The sequence below is a fragment of the Aotus nancymaae genome, unplaced genomic scaffold, assembly GCF_030222135.1.
Source record: "Aotus nancymaae isolate 86718 unplaced genomic scaffold, 86718_ANA_hifiasm-v0.15.2.pri h1tg000018l, whole genome shotgun sequence".
Taxonomy (NCBI): Eukaryota; Metazoa; Chordata; class Mammalia; order Primates; family Aotidae; genus Aotus; species Aotus nancymaae.
The window spans coordinates 5906810-5926697 of NW_026988430.1; the positions used below are offsets into that span (position 1 = coordinate 5906810).

Consider the following 19888-nt stretch of genomic DNA (forward strand, 5'->3'; position numbering starts at 1 on the left):
CACCCAGGGAGGCAGACGGACTTGCAGCAAAGACAACAGGGAGTTCTCAGCTGGACTGATTGGCAGTGACTGCTCAGGGCATGGTGTGAGGGGGGTGCTCGGCCCCCACCCGGACAGAGCCCTGAGATGGGTTATGGAGGCCCTTTGCCACGGCCGTGGGTGACAGGCGTGTTTCCAGCCCTAACCTGGCTGTGCTGCTTTTCCTGCCTCGAAAGAGCTGGGTAATGGAGAGATGGAGCAGAGAGGCACAGGCCCTTTCTGGCAGTGACTGGGCTCACTGATGCCCAGCTGGGAGCAGAGTAGCTGCAGACTCTGTCCACAGGAGGTCGGGGGCAGGCCCCCTTTCCTCTCCAGCTCCAAAAGCAGCTTCAGAACATAAGCTTGCCCGGCGCGGGGCCCCGGAGCCCCGCCCCCGGGGCCCCAGAGCACACACTGTACTCACCAGCAACAGGGCTTCCAGCTGGTTAATGTAGATCTCTTCGCTGGCTAGGAACCCCGAGAGAACCAGCTTCCTCATCTCCAGGCCCTTCCCTGCTTCCACCTGTGCAAAAGCAAAGCACAGCCAGCAGCTCATGAGCAAGGAGGCCGAAATCCTCAGTGCACTGCCTGCTTCTCTGCCCTCTCCCCTGCCCTTTCCCCCTGCCGAAGTCTTCAGTGCACTGTCTGCTTCCCTGCCCTTTCCCCCAACTTTTTTTTTTTTTGAGACTGAGTCTCACTCTGTCACCTAGGCTGGAGTGCAGTGACACAATCTCAGCTCACTGAAACCTCCCTCCACCTCCCAGGTCCTAGTGATTCTCCTGCCTCAGCCTCCCGAGTAGCTGGGATTACAGGCACCTGCCACCACACCCGGCTAATTTTTGTATTTTTAGTAGAGACGGGGTTTCACCACGTTGGTCAGGATGGTCTCGAACTCCTGACCTCAGGCGACCTGCCCGCCTCGGCCTCCCAAAGTGCTGGGATGACACACGTGAGCACTGCCCCCGGCCCCCACTTTCCCTTTTCCCCTTCTTTCAGTAACACTTTTATAGGGGATAAAAGTCAGGTACTATGATAAAACAAATATAAAACATGCAGACTCGGCCCACGGGAGGGGGCAGGCCCCCTTTCCTCTCCAGCTACAAAAGCAGCTTCAGACACTCATGCTCCTGCTGCTAACACCTGGTTTTGCTTCCCTCAACCTATTCCCACATTTCCCCATTGATGTTCATCCATGGATTCATCCACCTGCCAAGCAAGCCAGCCTTCCGAAGGTGAGCAGACACGGGACCCACCCATGTCTGCCGGGCTGTCTGTCGGGGATAAGGACATTCAGGAGGGAAAATCAGAGTCCCGACTGAGGCATGGCATGGTCAGAAGGGAGGAAACAGCAGGGCCAGAATCTAAGTCTGGGGGGACAGAGGGAAGCCCCAGAGGAAGTGACGGGTAAGCCAGCAGAGCGCGGGTGGAGAGAACGGAATGGAGGCACAGGGGCCCCAGCCGTGAGGATTCTGGCTAGTCTCAGTCCCCCAACAGAAGGCGGGCTGGACCCCTCAGCCCCACCCCCACCCGGCACACTGGCCTCCAGCACTTCCTGACCACCGCATTGCACAAGGCACAGCCCGGAGCGGCCTTCTCCTCCCTCCAGAACTGCTGCTCCTTAGAGAGGAGGACACACTATTCAGACTTGGAGTCCACCAGCAGGCACAGTGCCGGCTCAGAGACAGTACCCCAACATTTCAGAAAGTACCCCAATATTTCAGAAATTACCCCCAACATTTCAGAGAAAGTACCCCAACATTTCAGAAATTACCCCAACATTTCAGAGAAAGTACCCCAATATTTCAGAGAAAATATCCCAACATTTCAGAAATTACCCCCAACATTTCAGAGAAAGTATCCCAAACATTTCAGAGAAAATATCCCAATATTTCAGAGAAAGTACCCCCAACATTTCCTCGGTGAAAACACGTGGACAGTCGTTCTTCTTGGCCAGGATCCCCAAGTCATCCTGGCCCCTCCTCCTTCTCTCCCCTTTCCCTCCGCCACACTGAGCCCCCAAGCCCTTCCCTGCCTCCCTGCTCATCTCCGCAAGCCCTTCCCTGCTCATCTGTCTCCCCTCCTGTTCCCCCGTCCCACCCCTCCCTCTACCGTAGTTGAGGCCCCTTGCATCCCACTCTGTTGACTGGGTTCTCCAAACCGACTTTTCCTGCCTCTCTTCCTCTCTCCTGCCTGTCCCACATACGGGAGGTGGATTCACCTTCTAAGAGTGCCACCTTGCCTGATGCTTGCCAAGGACCAAATATCAGTACTGCAAAATGTGAGCCCTTTGGAATTCAACCGGGCTATGTGTCCATTTATTCATTCAATAAGCAGTTACTGAATGTCCACCAGGCTCTGTAGATACAACGGGAAACAGTCAGGGGTCCCTGTTCTCACGTGGCTTAGAATCTAGTGGGAAAGACATCTAAAAAACAAACAAGTAAAGATTTGGCCCTAGACTGGGACACGGGGTCCAGCAGGTCCTTCATGACACACCTGCAGTGGCCCAGGCCTGTCCCAGTCTTTCCCACAGCCATGAGGTCGCTCGGTCCTCTCCACATGCAGGAGCACCAGCTTCCTCATCTTCAAAGGTCTCTGGCCTTCGTTTCTTTCCTTACCTGCTGCCCCAAATTCCCTCTTTCCCCGAGGCCTCGTGGCCACAGAAGGGGAATGAGACAGCCGGAGAGAACGGGTGGTGGTGAGGGACTGTTTGGAAGATACTACGCTGGTAGGTTTGAAGACAGAGGATGGGGCCATGAGCTAAGGAATGCAGGGAGCCTTTGGAAGCTAGAAACGGCAGGCAAAAGGAATCCGCTCCCCTAGAGCAGGGGCGCCTGATCTTCCTGGGGCCACACTGGAAGAAGAATTGTCTTGGGCCACACATAAAACGCAGTAACACTAACAACAGCTGATGAGCTCAAAGAAAAAAATCCAATGTTTTAAGAGTTTATGAATTTGTGTCAGGCCTCATTCAAAGCAGGTGGCCCGTGGGACGAGGTTGGACAAGCTTGCCTGAGAGCTTCCAGAAGCAGTGCTGCCCTGGAGATTCCTTTGTATTTTATTGATTGATTGATTGATTGATCTAGATGGAGTCTCGCTCTGTCACCCAGCTGGAGTACAGTGGTGTGTGACCTCAGCTCACTGCAGCCTCCCCCTCCCAGGTTCAAGTGATTCTCCCACCTCAGCCCCCTGAGTAGCTAGGATTACAGGTGCCTGCCATCATGCCTGCTAAGTTTTATATTTTTAGTAGAGACAGGGTTTCACCATGTTGGCCAGACTGGTCTCAAACTCCTGACCTCAGGTGATCCGCCAACCTCAGCTTCCCGAAGTGCTGGGATTACAAGAGAATAAATTTGTGTCTTTTTAAGCCCTTAAGTTTGCGGCGATTTGTTTCAGCAGCATGAGAAAAGCAGGGCAGACCCCAAGCTTTAGAAAGGGCCACTAGTTACATATTGAGGCTTCACAAGTACCAGGAAGGGTGCTCAGCACTCATTCTTCCTGGTTCAACTCATTGGAGTCTCACAGTCCGGCAGGTGATAGTGTCTTCCTGAGGCACAGGGAGAGTCGGACTGCAGTGGCCTGCACGGCCGCCAGCACACAGACCCCTGAGGGACAAGACTGGAGCCTGGACCGGCCCCCAGCCCAGCCCCTCCAGGTCAGACCCTCGTGGGTCTTCCTGCGGCTTCCCAGCCTTGACAAATGGGAATGCATCCCTGTGCTGGGGGCTAGCACCCCATCCTGTTCCTTGCCCACCAAGGGTCTGCCTGAGGGTTTAGCAAACACCCTCCAAAGGAAGTCACTTGGGGCACACGGAGCTTAACTGTAGCGCTGGTCGGACTAAGACGGGGAAGGATCGTCCCCTCCCCTGGCACAAGTGTGGACCCCGCAGCCCTGTGATCGCCCATTTTTGCAAGATCCTGTCCTCAGCACTCCCATCCACAATCCAATTGTGAAAGGCTGGTTCTGATGGGAAGACCTCTCAGGGAGACGCTCCCTCAAAAGGCAACAGAGTCAGCCCCAGCGCTCCCACTCTGGGCCCCGTCCGCTCTACAGTTTCCGCTGGGATGGGAGTAAAGGCACTGGAGAGCTTCCGGATGGGAAATTACCCGCTGTGCACTTGGCTAACGGGAGGCCCACTGCTCAGTTACTGCCAATGAAAGGCCTCTTCCATCTCCCGTCTCTTCTCTGTTGACCCAAGACTCCACCATTCCTAGTTCAGAACCATCAGGAAATTCAGGAGTGTTTCTGCAATCCTGTGGGGGACTCTCGTCTCATCAAACACCAGTGCTCACCATTCACTCATCCGTTCCCGATGGGTGCCAGGCCTGGGAATACAAAGGTGAAAAAGATGGCCTCTGCCCCCAGGAGCACTTCACAGGTGCCCATGCACCCAGAGTTCTCTGGAGAGTTCCAGGCCCCACTGCCTGCCACTCTCCAGCCCCAGGAAGCTGCCTGTCCTCACTTCCTCCCAGCCAGGACTTACAAAATCCCGCCTTGGTGGGTTCATTTGTCCTCAGCGTCCTGCACAATCTGCTAGGCTGACGGCTGGCAGCTTGAAGCCACCAAACCAAAGACATCAGGTCACTCTGGGAGGGACAGTGTCTAGAGGTAAAGTGCAGCCAGCTCAGGCCTGGTCTTCCACAGAGCTGAGAGGCTAAGGAAAGCCTCCAAACGCTTGGTTCCAGGATAAGCAAAGACACAATCTCCCCAGGAGCGCTGATCTCCAAGACAAGCAAAGCGGCCTCCCTGGCTGTGACTCCAAGCTACGGGACACGAGGCGAGGGCCTGAGACGTCACAGACAGCAGAATTCAGGCCATGGGCCTTGGCTGGCTGCCAAGAGTACCCAGCAGGATCTGCCAGAGTGGATGCCACAGGGCCTGGGAGGGGTGTGTGCCCATGCCCGGGTCTTCTTCTACCCACACCTAGCATCAGCCTCAGGACAACTGGCCCATCTGAGTGGATGTCACTGGGCCTGGAGGGGTGTGTGCCCATGCCCGGGGCTTCTACCTGCACCTAGCATCAGCCTCAGGACAACTGGCCCATCTGAGTGGATGCCACTGGGCCTGGAGGGGGTGTGCCCATGCCTGGGAATTCTACCCACACCTAGCATCAGCCCCAGGACAACTGGCCCATCTGCAGGCTGAGGCAGTGCAGAGACAGCTAGAGACCCTCTCCCCTGCCCAGGACCAGGCGCTGAGGAAGTCTCTTTCAGCTGCTTCCTTGGCAGGATTTAGAACAGAGAGGACAGGGTCACCTGCTGGGGGACAAAGACCAAATTGCAGCAGCCACCCTCTTCTGAAGGGTGGCTCCTCACATGCTGGGCTCCCCGCTGCTGTCTGAAATTTTAGGCAGGGCCGTGGGGTACAGGCAGTGTCCTTTTGAAACTTTAGTTGTTCATATCCCACCTTTAGAATTTTGCCTTACTCACACACCACCACCTTCATTATTCTTACTCAGTGTTGTTCTTTACGAGAACTTTTCTGAGACAGAGTCTTGCTCTGTCACCTAGGCTGGAGTGCAGTGGCACAATCTCAGCTCATTGCAGCCTCCATCTCCCAGGTTCAAGTGATTCTCCTGTCTCAGCCTCCCAAGTAGCTGGGATTACAGGTGTCCACCACCATGCCCGAATAATTTTTGTGTTTTTAGTAGAGATGAGGTTTCTCCATGTTGGCCAGGCTGGACTCGAACTCCTGACCTCAGGTCATCCGACTGCCTTGGCCTCCCAAAGTGCTGGGATTACAGGCATGAGCCACTACGCCCAGATAATTTTTGTGTTTTTTAGTAGAGATGGGGTTTCGCCATGTTGGCCAGGCTGGACTTGAACTCCTGACCTCAAATGATCCACCCACCTTGGCCTCCCAAGTGCTGGGATTACAGGTGTGAGCCACCGTACCTGACCAAGAACTGACTTGTAGAAAGCAGTCTTATCCTATATGTTGTATTTGAAATCGTAAGAAAAATGTATAAGTCCTATTTTTTCTAATATATATTAAAGTATATACTTAACTACTAAAATGCAAAATAGAGACCAAGGTGCCACTGATCACCTCTTAAATCATCAACTGTGGGGCCTGCACTGAGAAGAACCTCCAAATGGGGGACACAGGCGTGGCCTTCGCTGCGTGTGGAGGCGGAAGAGACCTGGGCAGGTGAAGCAGAAATAGAGATGTTTCAGACGATCCATTAAAAACCGGCACAGAATTGGGCTGGGCTCAGTGTCTCATGCCTGTCATCCCAGCACTTTGGGAGGCCAAGGCGGGCAGATCGCCTGACCACGGGAGTTAGAGACTGGCCTGTGCAACGTGGTGAAACCCTGTCTCTACAAACATACAAAAACAGCGCAGCGTGGTGACATGTACCTGCAGTGGGAGGGAGGCTGAGGTGGGAGGGCTGACTGAGACTGAGCCTCAGAGACGGAGGCCGCTGTCAGCCATGACTGCGCCACTGCACTCCAGCCTGGGTAACAGAGCGAGACTCGGTCTCAAAAGGAAAAAAAACTGGCACAGAATAATACCTAAAGGGTTAATCTGTGTTACAAAAGGGTTTTTTATTCCTGACAAGTAAGTTCCTTAAAATAGCACCTTCTACAAGGCCCCTGTTGCAGCCCTGCCTATCTTTAAATAGAATGGCATGAAGTGTTTCTGGAGAGTACACACCATTTTACCAATGGAACGTGGTGCTGCTATTGCTAATTGCACGATCAGTCTAACAGATCAGTGACTCTTCAAAGGTCAGTCTGGGCTGAGACGCGCAGCAGACCCCAGCTGCCGTTCTGGAGAAAGCTGTAGCCAGCTTCGCACCTGCCTCCCAGGAAGATGGAGCATCTCGGAAATCACACTGGAAACAGGGTTGATTTATGGGCCTGGTACTTGGGCACAGGCTCAGGAAGTAACTACTGCTTAAGGTAAGTACCCCTGAAGTAAAGTAATAGCAAAGAGGATCGCCTGGGATTCCTACCAGCTGCCAGGGAGGGGTTGCCAAGACTGCCCACAGCCCAGGATGAAGCATACCATCCATAAATGACCCTGGCCCGCACACCGACACCCATATACGCGTACCCACATACACGCACACACCCACAGGTGCACACACCCCCCCCACATACGTGCACCCACATATGCGCACGCACCCACACACACCCCCATATATGTGCACCCACATACGCGCACACACCCACAGGCGCACACCCACACCCACATACGCGCATGTACCCACAGGCACATACGCACACCCACCCCCACATACGTGCACCCACATATGCGCACACACCCACCCCCACCCCCATATACATGCACCCACATACGCGCACACACCCACAGGCACACACCCACACCCACACCCACATACGCACATGCACCCACAGGCGCACACGCACACCCACCCCCACATACGTGCACTCACATACACGCACACACCCACAAGTGCACACGCACACCCACCTCCACATACGCGCACCCACCCACAGGAGCACATGCACACCCACGCACCCACATACGTGCACGCACCCACACCCACCCCCATATACGTGCACCCACATATGTGCACACACCCACAGGTGTACACGCACACACACGCACGCATCCAGTCCCCCCACTGCAAATGCTCTCTTCTCCCTGAATTTGGTGACCTTTGCCTGGCCCTAACGACTTTCTTTTCTTTTTTTTTTTGGTTTGAGACTGAGTCTGGTTCTGTCACCCAGGCTGGACGGCAACAGCATGATCTTGGCTCACTGCAACCTCTGCCTAATGGTTCAGGCGATTCTCCTGCCTCAACCTACCATGTAGCTGGGATTACAGATGCCCACCACCACACCCAGCTAATTTTTTTATTTCTAATAGAGACGGAGTTTCACCACATTGGTCAGGCTGGTCTTGAACTCCTGACCTCAGGTGATCCACCCACCTCGGCCTCCCAAAATGTTGGGGTTCCAGGTGTGAGGCACCACACCTGGCCCCCTCTGACCACTGTGTTCCTAATCCCTGTGCCTGCTCTCGCTCTGAACACCTCGTGAGGAAGAATCACACTTTGTTCCTCCTATCATCCCTACAGTGCCAGGCAGGGTGCTTTGAAGAGAACCCAACCTGAGAATGTTTATTGAGTGAATGCACGAGCTTTCTTCCCGCCTCTCTGCAGCAACCCTCTGAAGCCAGTGCCAGAAGAAGAGGGAGGACTTCTAGAGGTGTTCAGGATGAGGCGGGGAGCCTGGAGCTCCCCAGCATTCAAGAAAGGTCCCCTTCCTCCATGCTGGCAGTAGAGTAGAGGGGAAGACCCCTCCAGGTGCTCACGGGGACCGAGGAGGAGCGGCGTTTTTAGGTATGATGCGTGTTCAGGCTCTCTGGGTATCCGTGCATGCTGCAGCGGAACACCTCCGAGAGGGAGTGAGGCTGGGGGCCTGTACACCCTCCGTGCACTCCCGCGGGCCTCCCACGTTCTGCAGGTGCTCCCTGACACCAGCCACACACCAAGCACCGAGCAGCGCTGGGCCATGGTATGTCGTGGTCCTTGTTCCCAGGAGGATGGGCTATCACTGAGGAGACAGATGTCTGGAGTTCTGAGCAGAATTAACTGTGGGCTTAGCTGAGGCATACCCAGGGTCCAGGGGAAGGGGAGGTGCAGGAGGCAGCATGGCGTGGGCCCACACCTGAGCTGGGGGACCCCGGAGAAGGCTCCTTAGGGCCACACCTTGATCCCAGCACCGCCAGGCTCCCAGCCGGACTCCCGGCTCATGAGCAGAACTTCTTGCCACCCTGTTCCTAGTGGGGAGGCTGGTCAGAGTGCAGAGGCCTCCCTGGGCCCACCGGGAGACGTGACTTGCCCCCAACGCCCTATGCCAGCACCAGATCCGAGAACATGGGGTGGGGTGCCCGCCTCTACAGCCTCCGACAGCTCCCCCCAGCCGGGCCTGCACCACAGCTCCATCCAGACTCCACACACCAGCCCCCATCTATCGTGGGGCTATTTTTACCTCCACTGGCTCCTCCTCAGAGCCACATTGGAGGGTGGGTGGGGCAGGGCTGTGGTCCCCATCTTCCGTGAGGGGCAGGGAGGCTGGGAAGGTGCAGGGACAGCGTCCCCGTCCCCAGCCATGCTCTGTGACCAGGCCTTCTAGGGCCTGCAGATGGGCGGGCGCAGGGCTAGGTGGCCTCGCTCGGCACCACAGACTCCCAGCCACGCATCCTCACGGGCCCTCCTTTCTTGACACGGAACAGGACGAGAGGGCAGCTGAGCAAAAGGCTGAGGGTGAAGCTCTGAGAGGCGTGTCCGGCGAGGGAGAGGAGGGCCGCTGTGGAGGGGGCACCAGGCGCGCAGGGCCGGGGGTTCCGGGCAGCCGTGCTCCTCAGGGGGACTCTTGCCAGCACTGTCTCCCCGGAAGCAACCTCTCCTCCAGCACAGGGCATTGCTGCAGAGCGCGCCCCCAGACCATCCCACCTTGCGAAGGGCACCTGCCCACCTGCCTCAAAGCACCCCCCACGCCTGGCTGGCCCAGTCCTTTCCTTCAGTGACCCCTGACTCCTGCCCTTTGCACACAGCCTCTCGCCTCCGGGCTGGAAGAGGGCGGCCCCCCCGCCGGTCCTGAGCGCCCCCCACGGTTGCTGTGGAAACGGGGTTCCTGCCCACCCTCTCCTGGGAGGCCCCCAGGTGACTCCGGGCACAGCCGCTGAAGCCCGAGCCCGGCTGAGCGGGGAGGCCGCCCGCCCCTCTCCCGGGGGAGCAGCTGCCGGACCCCCGCAGACTCAGCCGGGGACTCCCCTCGGCCGCCCGCGCGGCGCCCAGATCAGCCATGTCTGCCGCGCTCCCTCGCGGCCGCCGGCCCGGCCCTCCCGGCCCCCAGGGCGTGTCACGCTCCCACCTTCACAGCCACCAGGAAGGGGGACCCTGAGCCGGGGCTGGCCGGGGTTCCCAGCTCGCACTCCTCCAGGAGAAACACATCCTCGTCCTCCAGAACCTTGTCCAGCAAGCCTATGGCCTCCTCTTCCTCCTCCATGGCAGCCGGGCCGGAGGGCAGACAGGAAGCGGGTCCGCGCCGCGGCGGCGGCGGCGGCGGCGGCGGCGGGAGGGGCGGGGAGGGAGGGGGGCAGGTCTACACCCGCGCCCGCGGCTCCCGACCCGCGCCGCCTCCCGGACCTTGTCCGCCCCGCCCCGCGGCCGCCCCGCGCGTCCCCTCCCGGCGACAGGAGGAGCGAGGCCCGGACAGCCCCTGATGCCGTTCCAGGCCCGAAGCGGAGGCGAACCCGCGGCTCAGCGGCGCCCGGCGCCCCCCGCGTCTCGCCCACCAGGCCCCGCTCCGGCCCCGCAGGACCCGCCCTTCCTGGCCTCCGGGACGCGCTCCCAACACACAGGAAACGCGCGTGGCGCCGCGAGGTGGGGCCGCCCGTCCTGTGGGGTCGCGGGGCCGTGGCGGGCGGAGGAGGAGCGAGGAGGCCGCTTCTCAGACGCAGCTGGATTCCCGCGCTGGCCCAGCACGAGCGACCCCCAGAGCCACCTAGGTCCCCACGCGCCGGAGCCCCCTTCCGGAAGGGAGGCCCCGGCCCGCCGCGAAGCCGCAGTCGCCGTCCCCGCCGCCGCCAGAGGAGCCAGGCTTTGCCAAACACAGGCCCGAGCTGCCCCCAGCAGGAGCGTGCGTGCGCCACCAGGGTGCTGCCCACGGGCGGTGGGCGCCCCACTCACACGCGCTGCCGAGACCAAGACCCCCGCCTCCTCCGAGTGTCCCCCACTCATACGCAATGCACAGACCAGGACCCCCGCCTCCTCCCAGCAGCACCCCCGACTCACAGACCAGCCCCCCGCCACACGGGCTACCCAGACCAGGACCCCCACCTCCTCCGAGCACTCCCCCCACAGACCAACACCCCCCCCACTCACACACGCTGCAGAGACCAGGACCCCCGCCTCCTCCCAGTAGCTCCCCTACTCACACACCAACCCCCCCACTCACGCTGCAGAGACCAGGCCCCCCCACCTCCTCCGAGCAGCCCCCCCAACAGGCCTGCAGAGACCAGGCCCCCACCTCCTCCAAGCAGCCCCCCCGCAACAGGCGCTGCAGAGACCAGGCCCCCACCTCCTCCGAGCAGACCCCCACCCCACCCCAGGGAGCCAGCAAGGGGAGGGCACACAGAACCCGAGCCAGGCCCCATGGCCACACCTGCCCTCTCCAGCCAGCTCCCCCTGGCTTCTCCAATGGGCAGAACCTCCAGCCCTGCACCTGCACCTCCTTCCATGGGGGAGGAGTCCGGGGCCCCTGGGAAAAGCTCTTCCCCAACCCAGCGATGGAGCAAAGGTTGCAACTGGCACCCATAAGGGTACAGGTGAGGCGAGGGAGTGAGGCCAGCCAGGTAGGGCTGGGCGAAACCACCACTCAGCTCCACCAATGGCTGCCTGATCTCTGTGCCAAAGGAGCTGGAAATCTGGCTTCTTAACATGATCGCTCCTGATTTTAAAACAATGGCAAATAATCAACATTTAAACAAAACCATGGTGCCATCTAAATGAACTACAGCTGTGCCCTGAGTTAGGCCACAGCCCTCCGCTCCCCTAAAATTCTTTAGCAGCTCTGGGCTCTATCAGCAGCAGAGAACCTGCCTCACTGCAGACAGGCTCCATCCCGTTTCCAGAGCAGAAATGCAGAGTGAGGGAGTGGGGTGAGCCCTGGGGCCCCAGGGCCAACAGCCTTTGCTCAGGGAGCTGTGCCACCAGGGTTCTGCACAGGCTCACCCCACCCCACCCACCCATCTCCTTCCAGCCCCTGGTTTTCCCCTGCCTGCTGGGTTATAAATAGCCAAGGCGTGCATCTGAAGGGCCCTTTCAGCCACAATTCCTCATTTGGTTTGGGCGGGCAAGGCTGTTGCCAGGGCTTGGGAACAACCAGGCTGGCATTTCCCCGGGCACGTGTATGCCAGCTCAGGGCCCTGAGCCACAGGTCTTTCTGCCTCCCGCCTGGCGGGCTCCAAGTGTGTGTCCCGGGCTGGCCACATGGCTCAGACATGTAGACAACACAAAGCAGGACCTAAAACCCCACAGGCCCCTCCCGTGCTCCTTCCTCCGCCCAGAAGGACATGAGGTGCCCTGGAAGTCTGCCAGGATATCCCCATCTCCGCCCCCTTGCCTCTGCCCAGCATGGTGAGGCTGACGCCCACTCCTTCCCTAAATCCCTAACCTCACACCAGGGGCTCCCTAACATCCAAGGCATCTGCCCCACCCCGTCCCTGTGGCTGGAAATCCCAGTGAGTAAGTAGAATGCCCCTCCTCACACACAGCCTCCACTCAGAGGCCCTGGGTGCCCCCCAACCCCGAGGGGAAGTGACTCACGAGTCTCCACCTCGTTCTCTCCCCTTCCCTGACAAACACGTGGGGCCAGCCCTGGACCTGGGCTTCCTCCCCATCCTGCACACACCGTAGGCCTCGGCCTGGCTCCTCATCTTCTCCGGAGAATCAGCCTACTTCAAACGCCCCCCAAAACGTGTATTCCAAAGCCAGGGGCTTCCCTCTCCGACTCTCTGGCCCCTGCTGTCTAGACTTTCTCCAAGCCCTGAGGAGGCAGGCGCTGCCCCAACCTCGCTGTGGTTGAGGTTGCCCCTCATTCTCCCGCCTCTCGAAATGTGAGGCCACTGCTCGGGCCCAGGCCCCAGGCCCCAGGCCCCAGGCCTCTGCTCCCTCCCCCGAGAACGAGAATGCACCACACCTCCCTTCCAGGCCCGCCTCCCCTCCAGGCCAGTGACAGCCCACGTGGCAGGCCACCTCCAGCCCGTGCTTACTGCTGGCCTCTAGGTCTGGCCCCTGCCCCATCCCCTGGATCTCCTCACTCAGAAGCCCCAGCCCCAGCCCTTCCACGCCACACATCCAGACCACGCCAGCCCTCCTCCTCCCAAAATCAGCTTCCCCTTCTGGCTCTCCGCTTCCGTCTCGGGGGCCCCCATCCTGCTAGTCTTCCTTCCCCTAGGCCCCACGTCCCTTTCCCGAGTCCTTCGGTTCTTCCTTCTTTTCCTTTTCCAAAGCCACCCCCTCCCCAGGTCTAGAGCATCTTACTTCTGCACGACCACATGCACGTTCCACTTGGGCTCCTGATCTTGTCTGCCCATTTCATCTGTCCATTCACTCACACCCAGAGCAGTCCGGGTACGACACACTCAAGGCAGGACAGAGGCCTTGCCGCTCGCATGATCTCGGTCCGCCTGGGGCCGGGACCTCTGAACAAACAAGGCGGTGTTCGGGTTTACCAGCCAGCCTGGGGTCTGAGGACAAGGCTGCCCGAGAGCAAAAGCTTCACAGGAAGGTGGCCTCAGAGCAGCATCTGGAAAGAGGGAAGGGTTTCCAGGCAAAGGGTACAAGGCCCGAAAGGAAGAGGTGAAGCAGCTTCAGCCACCCAGCTGCAGCAGAGCACCTGAAATCCTAGGGACTCCGGAGGCCAAGGCAGGAGGATCGCTGGAGCCCAGGATTTGGAGGCTATAGTGAGTTAAGACCACACCACTGCACTCCAGCCTGGGCAACAGAGCCAGACCCTATCTTGAGGAAAGAAAAAAGAAAAGGAGAAAGGAAGGAAGAAAGAAAAGAAAAGAGAAAGAGAGAAAGAGAGAGGAAAAGATGAAAGAAAAAGAAAAGAAAGAAAGAAGAAGGAAGGAAGGAAGAAAGAAAGAGGAAAGAGAGAGAGAGAAACCCTGAGGACCATGGCTAGAGGACAGCAGATGAACTTGGAGAAGTGCCTTGAACAGCATGGTGGAGGGGGAGGGACGTAAACTTCCCCATGGGCAATGAATGGGGCACCTACTGAGACTGTTTTTTTTTTTTTTGAGACAGAGTCTTGTTCTGTTGCCCAGGCTGGAGCACAGTGGCACGAACGTGGCTCACTGCAGCCTCTACCTCCTGGGCTCACGTGGTCCTCCCACCTGAGCCTCCCGAGTAGCTGGGACCACAAGCACACACCACCACACGCAGCTAATGTTTGAAATCTTTTGCAGCCACTGAGATTTCTGATACTATCAAGTCTAAATCTCTGTCTCCAGTGGACGACTGCCACAGACAGCCTCCTCCACTCTCTCCAACCCTCCTTTCCTGACCCAGTTGGCAAGCATTTGTTCACAGCCTGCTCTGCACCAGGTGCTGTGCCAGCATTCAGAACGCAGCCATGGACAGGGGACTCCGTGCCCACCCTTGCGGAGCTGATGGATGACCGTGGTGACTTCCTCCCGAGGTAGTGTCAAGGGAGGGGCAATTTGAGAACTCTGCAGCTGAGCTGCCCCTTTTCTGGAAAAGATGACATGGAAACATCTATTGCAATTTTTTTTTTTTTTGAGACAGTCTCACTCTGTTGCCCTGGCTGGAGTGCAACAGTGCCATGTCAGCTCACTGCAACCTCCGCCTCCTGGGTTAAAGCAATTCTCCTGCCACAGCCTCCCGAGTAGCTGGGACTACAGGTGCCCGCCACCATGCCCGGCTAATTTCTGAATTTTTATTAGAGGCAGGGTTTCACCATGCTGGCCAGGCTAGTCTTGAACTCCTGACCTCAGGTAATCCGCCCACCTCGGCCTCCCAAAGTGCTGGGATGACAGGCGGGAGCCACTGCGACTGGCCATAATTTTTTTTTTTGAGACATAGTCTCGCTCTGTTGCCCAGGCTGGAGTGCAGCAGTGGCATGATCTCGGCTCACTGCAACCACTGCTTCTCAGGTTCAAGGAATTCTTGTGCCTCAGCCTCCAGAGTAGCTGGGATTATAGGCATGCACTGTAATCCTGGTTAATTTTTATATTTTTAGTAGAGACAGGGTTTCACCATGTAGGCCAGGCTGGTCACGAACTCCTGACTTCAGGTGATCGGCCTGCCTTGGCCTCCCAAAGCGCAGGATTAAAGTTGTGAGCTGCTGTGCACGGCCTAATTTTTTTTTTTTGAGACAGGGCCTTTCTCTGTTTCCCAGGCTGGAACACAGCAGCACAAACAGTTCACTGCAGTCTCCACTTCCTGGGCCCAAGCAATCCTCCTGCCTCAGCCTCCCAAGTAGCTGTGACCATGAGCGCATGTCACCACATTCAGCTAATTTTTAAAAATTTTTGTAGAGCTGAGGTAATTTTTGTATTTTTTGCCCAGGTAATTTTTGTATTTTTTGTAGAGACAGAGTTTCAACATGTGGCCAGGCTGGTCTCAAACTCCTGGGCTCAAGTGATCCTCCTGCCACAGGCTCCCACTGCGCCTCGCCTATGCATATAGTTTACTGGTGGACAAAAATAAGGAGAAATGTGTAACTGACTCTTAGCAGAGGTTCTCTCTGTTGGATGCAACGAGAGGAGACTTTCTCTTTCTATATTATGTGTCTCTACAGAATTAGAATTTTTAGTGACGTAATGGGAAAATGAAGTTAAAAAAGAGGTGCTACAATTGGGAATGAGCGTGGACTCTGAAGGAACCCACGGCACCTCTGACCTGGCCGATAGGGAGTCATGGGAGGCTCTCTGGAGGAGGTGACAAAAAACTTGGATCTAAAAATGAGCAGTGGGCTGGGCGCAGTGGCTCACGCCTGTAATCCCAGCACTTTGGGAGGCTGAGGCAGGTGGATCACCAGGTCAGGAGTTTGAGACCAGCCCGGCCAACATGGTGAAACCCATCTCTACTAAAAATATAAAAATTATCCAGGTGTGGTAGTGGGTGCCTGTAATCCCAGCTACTCAGGAGGCTGAGGCGTGAGAACTGGTTGAACCCGGGAGGTGGAGGATGCAGTGAGCCGAGATTGCACCGCTGCACTCCAGCCTGAGCAACAGAGCAATACTCTGTCTCAAAAAATAAAAAACAGAGCAGTGGTTAGAGATGCCGGCGGGGCTGGGAGACAGACAGGAAAGAGGCTGTGTGAGGCGGTGACGTGAACTGGGTCTGGCTGCTCCTGCATTCATTCTGCTCGTGTTTACTGAGCACCTACTGTGTGACAAGCACAGTACTGAGACCACAATGAGCAAAAGTTTTGTTCCAAAACCGACGAAATCTCTCTCTTGTGAGAGTTCGCATTCTAGGAGGGAGTTGGTCATGAGGCCGCACAGGTAGGCAGGGTCACGCGGTCAGGTCAGACAGGCCTTGACGGCTGTGCAAAGGGTTTGGGCTGTGCCCACGGGCAGAGGGAAGGTGCTGAAGGATCTGAAGCAAAGGTGAGGGACATTCTTCATGCACCCTCCGCTGACATCAGGTGACTCTTTCTGAAACACAGCTCGCTCTGTGCCCAGCAGGAAGCCACCATGGCAGCCGAACAAGGCTGTGGGTCCCGGGGATGACTCACCCACTTCACTGTTGACAGTAACCTCTCGGAGGGCCTGGCACGGTCTCCTCTCCAGGCCTTAACAGCTGCTGCTCCTGGACTGGAAGCACCCTCTTCTCCCCGACTCTCTGCTTCTCCCTGGCTCTTTGCTTCTCCCTGACTCTCTCAACTTCCCTGGCAGGAGCTCAAGCCCCAGCTCCAGACTGTATGAAGCTCAGCAGCTCCTGGGCCAATGGGAACTGGCAGTAAAGGGCAAGTACCAGGGCAGGCACAGCCACTAATATAGCCACAGATGGACCCAGGTCCACCACAGCCACTAATGTAGCCACAGATGGAGCCCAGTCCACTGCAGCCACTAATATAGCCACAGATGGAGCCAGGTCCATCACAGCCACTAATACAGCCACAGATGGAGCCGAGTCTACCAGAGCCACTAATACAGCCACAGATGGAGCCAGGTCCACCACAGCCACTAAGACAGCCGGAGATGGAGCCAGGTCCACCGCAGCCACTAATACAGCCACAGATGGAGTCAGGTCCACTGCCACCACTAATACAGCCACAGATGGTGCCGAGTCCACCACTGCCACTAATAGAGCCACAGATGGTGCTGACTCCACCGCCGCCACTAATACAGCCACAGATGGAGCCAGGTTCACCACAGCCACTAATATGGCCACAGATGGAGCCAGGTCCACCACATCCATGAATATAGCCACAGATGGAGCCAAGTCCACTGCCTTCCAGACTACCCTGCTCCTCCCCCGCCTTCTCCTTGTCTGTTCTAGTACAAGTCACTCCAAAATCATAGAGTTCAACTACATAAAGCCAATGCAGGCTGGGTGCGGTGGCTCGCGCCTGTCATCCCAGCACTTTGGGAGGCCGAGGCGGGCGGATCACTTGAGGTCAGGAATTTGAGACCAGCCTGGCCAACATGTTGAAACTCTGTCTCTACAAAAAATACAAAAATTACCTGGGCATGGTGGTGCATCCCTGTAACCCTGTAACAACTCAGGAAGCTGAGGCAGGAGAATCACTCGAACCAGGAAGCAGAAGCTGCAGTGAGCTGAAATCGCGCCACTGCACTCCAGCGACAGAGGGAGACTCCGTCTCAAAAAAAAAATAAAATATATAGGCCAGACGAGGTGGCTCATGACTGTAATCCTTAGGCGACAGAGCAAAACTCCATCTTGAAAAAAATAAAAATAAAAAATAAGTAAATTGGCCAGATGCGATGGTTCGCGCCTGTAATCCCAGCACTTTGGGAGGCTGAGGTGGATTGATCATAAGGTCAGCAGTTTGAGACCATCCTGGCCAAAATGGTGAAACCCCATCTCTACTAAAAATACAAAAATTAGCCGGGTACAGTGGCAGGTGCCTGTAGTCCCAGCTACTCAGGAGGCTGACGGAGGAGAATCTCTTAAACCCGGGAGGCGGAGGTTGCAGTGAGCCGAGATCACACCACTGCACTCCAGCTGGGGCGAAAGAGCAAGACTCCATCCCTAAATAAATAAATAAATACATTAAAATAAAATACATAAAGTAAAATAAAGCTAATGTTGAGGAGAAGCCGGTACATGACACTGTTTATAGCGAAACAAGCTAAAACAAACAAAACGCCCGGCACTCTGGATGTGAACCCAGCTCAGCCTCTTGCCAACTGTGTACCTGGGCATGTCATCCAAGCTCCCTGTGCCTCAGTTTCCTCATCTACAGAATGGGGATAATTACAGACCAGCTCGAGGGCCATCGGCCCAGAGGCGCAGATCCCTGACGGGGCGTGACGGCGGCAGGTGATCCAGGCCAGCCAGGTGTGGGTCATCCAGGGAGATGAACAATACAGACAGGTGAGCAAGATCCCAGCCAGGCATGAACGGGGGAGGGCCAGAGACTGGGGGGGAAGAGAGGACAAAGTGCCAGAGAGGACGATGGGGGGCCAGAGAGGACGGGGGGCCAGAGGGGATAGGGAGCCAGAGAGGATGGGGCGCCAGAGAAGATGTGGGGCCAGAGAGGATGGGGGGCTAGAGAGGATGTGGGGCCAGAGAGGATGGGGGGCTAGAGAGGACGATTGGGGGCCAGAGAGGACGATTGGGGGCCAGAGAGGATGGGGGGCCAGAGAGGATGGGGGGCCAGAGAGGATAGGGGGCTAGAGAGGATGTGGGGCCAGAGAGGATGGGGGGGCTAGAGGATGGGGGCCAGAGAGGACGATGGGAGGCCAGAGAGGATGGGGGGGCTAGAGAGGACGATGGGGGGCCAGAGAGGATGGGGGCCAGAGAGGATGGGGGGCCAGAGAGAACGATGGGAGGCCAGAGAGGATGGGGGGGCCAGAGAGGACGATGGGGGGCCAGAGAGGATGGGGGGCCAGACAGGACGATGGGAGGCCAGAGAGGATGCGGGGCCAGAGAAGACGATGGTGGGCCAGTGAGGATTGGGGGCAGAGAGAATGGGGGGCCAGAGAGGACGGGGCCCAGTGAGGACAGGGGGCCAGAGAGGACAGGGGGCCAGAGAGGATGGGGGCCAGAGAGGATGGGGGCCAGAGAGGATGGGGGACCAGAGAGGATGGGGTGCCAGAGAGAACGATGGGAGGCCAGAGAGGATGGGGGGGCCAGAGAGGACGATGGGGGGCCAGAGAGGATGGGGGGCCAGACAGGATGATGGGAGGCTAGAGAGGAGGGGGGGCCAGAGAAGACGATGGTGGGCCAGTGAGGATGGGGGGGCAGAGGGAATGGGGGGCCAGAGAGGATGGGGGCCCAGAGAGGACAGGAGGGCCAGAGAGGATGGGGAGGCCAGTGAGGACGGGGGGCCAGTGAGGATGGGGGGCCCGTGAGGATGGGGGGCCAGAGGGGATGGGGGGCCAGAGGGGATAGGGGAGCCAGTGAGGACAGAGGAGGCAGAGAAGACAGGGGGCCAAAGAGGACAGGGGGCCAGAGAGGATGGTGGGGCAGAGAGGACAGGGGAGAGGATGGGGACTGAGGGTCATAACCAAGGCACTATCTACCTACTCCCCACTTACCTCCTTCCCAACTGGGATAAGCCCAGGAGCCACCCTGACCTCAGTGTCTTCATCTACTAAACGGGGACACCCCTTGGCTGGAGGACTTGGGTGGCAGGGAAACCCCTGGGCTCCTAGGACAGCACCTGGCGCATGGGAGGGTCCAGCTCATGTCCTTCTCTTTGCAGCAGGGACCCAAGATCCAGGAAGGGGAGAAACGCAGTCCAGCCTGCTGGGGGGTGGAGGTTGAAACTCAAGGAGTCCCTGACCCCCGACCTGGGTCCGGAGCAGTGAGGAGGGAGTGGAGTGGCCACCACTTCAGGAGCTCCTGGCTCCTATGCAGCTTCTTGATTCACTATCAGCAACCTCGAATCCCAAGCCCCAAGCCTTCAGAGAGACCAAAAAGGGAAGAGGAGGCTCCAGTTCTTCCCAGCCGTGAGCCCGATTTCTTCCCATCGTTATCCCCTGGTTCTTCCCAGCGTTATCTCCTGAGCCCAAGTTCTTCCCAGCCCTGAGCCTGAGTTCTTCCCAGTGTTATCTCCTGAGCCTGAGTTCTTCCCAGTCCTGAGCCTGAGTTCTTCCCAGCATTATCTTCTGAGCCTGAGTTCTTCCCAGTGTTATCTCCTGAGCCTGGGTTCTTCCCAGCCCT

At 57.6% G+C, this 19888-nt stretch overlaps 1 protein-coding gene across 3 annotated transcripts in view; it reads right to left on the minus strand.

The window, feature by feature from the left end:
* The window catches only part of ABR (ABR activator of RhoGEF and GTPase), a 159275-nt gene that overhangs the window by 87092 nt on the left and 52295 nt on the right, over nucleotides 1–19888 (minus strand). The window contains exons 1-2 of one of the 3 annotated variants that reach the window (XM_064378166.1): nucleotides 9870–10006; nucleotides 443–541 (exon numbers count right to left, since the gene is read on the minus strand). In XM_064378166.1, the coding sequence (XP_064234236.1) occupies nucleotides 443–541; nucleotides 9870–10004 (234 nt within the window). In that variant the 5' untranslated portion in view covers nucleotides 10005–10006. Of the gene's footprint in view, nucleotides 1–442; nucleotides 542–4124; nucleotides 4332–9869; nucleotides 10007–19888 lie in introns of those variants that run through there. The other 2 variants (XM_064378167.1, XM_064378165.1) reach the window with 2 other exon arrangements.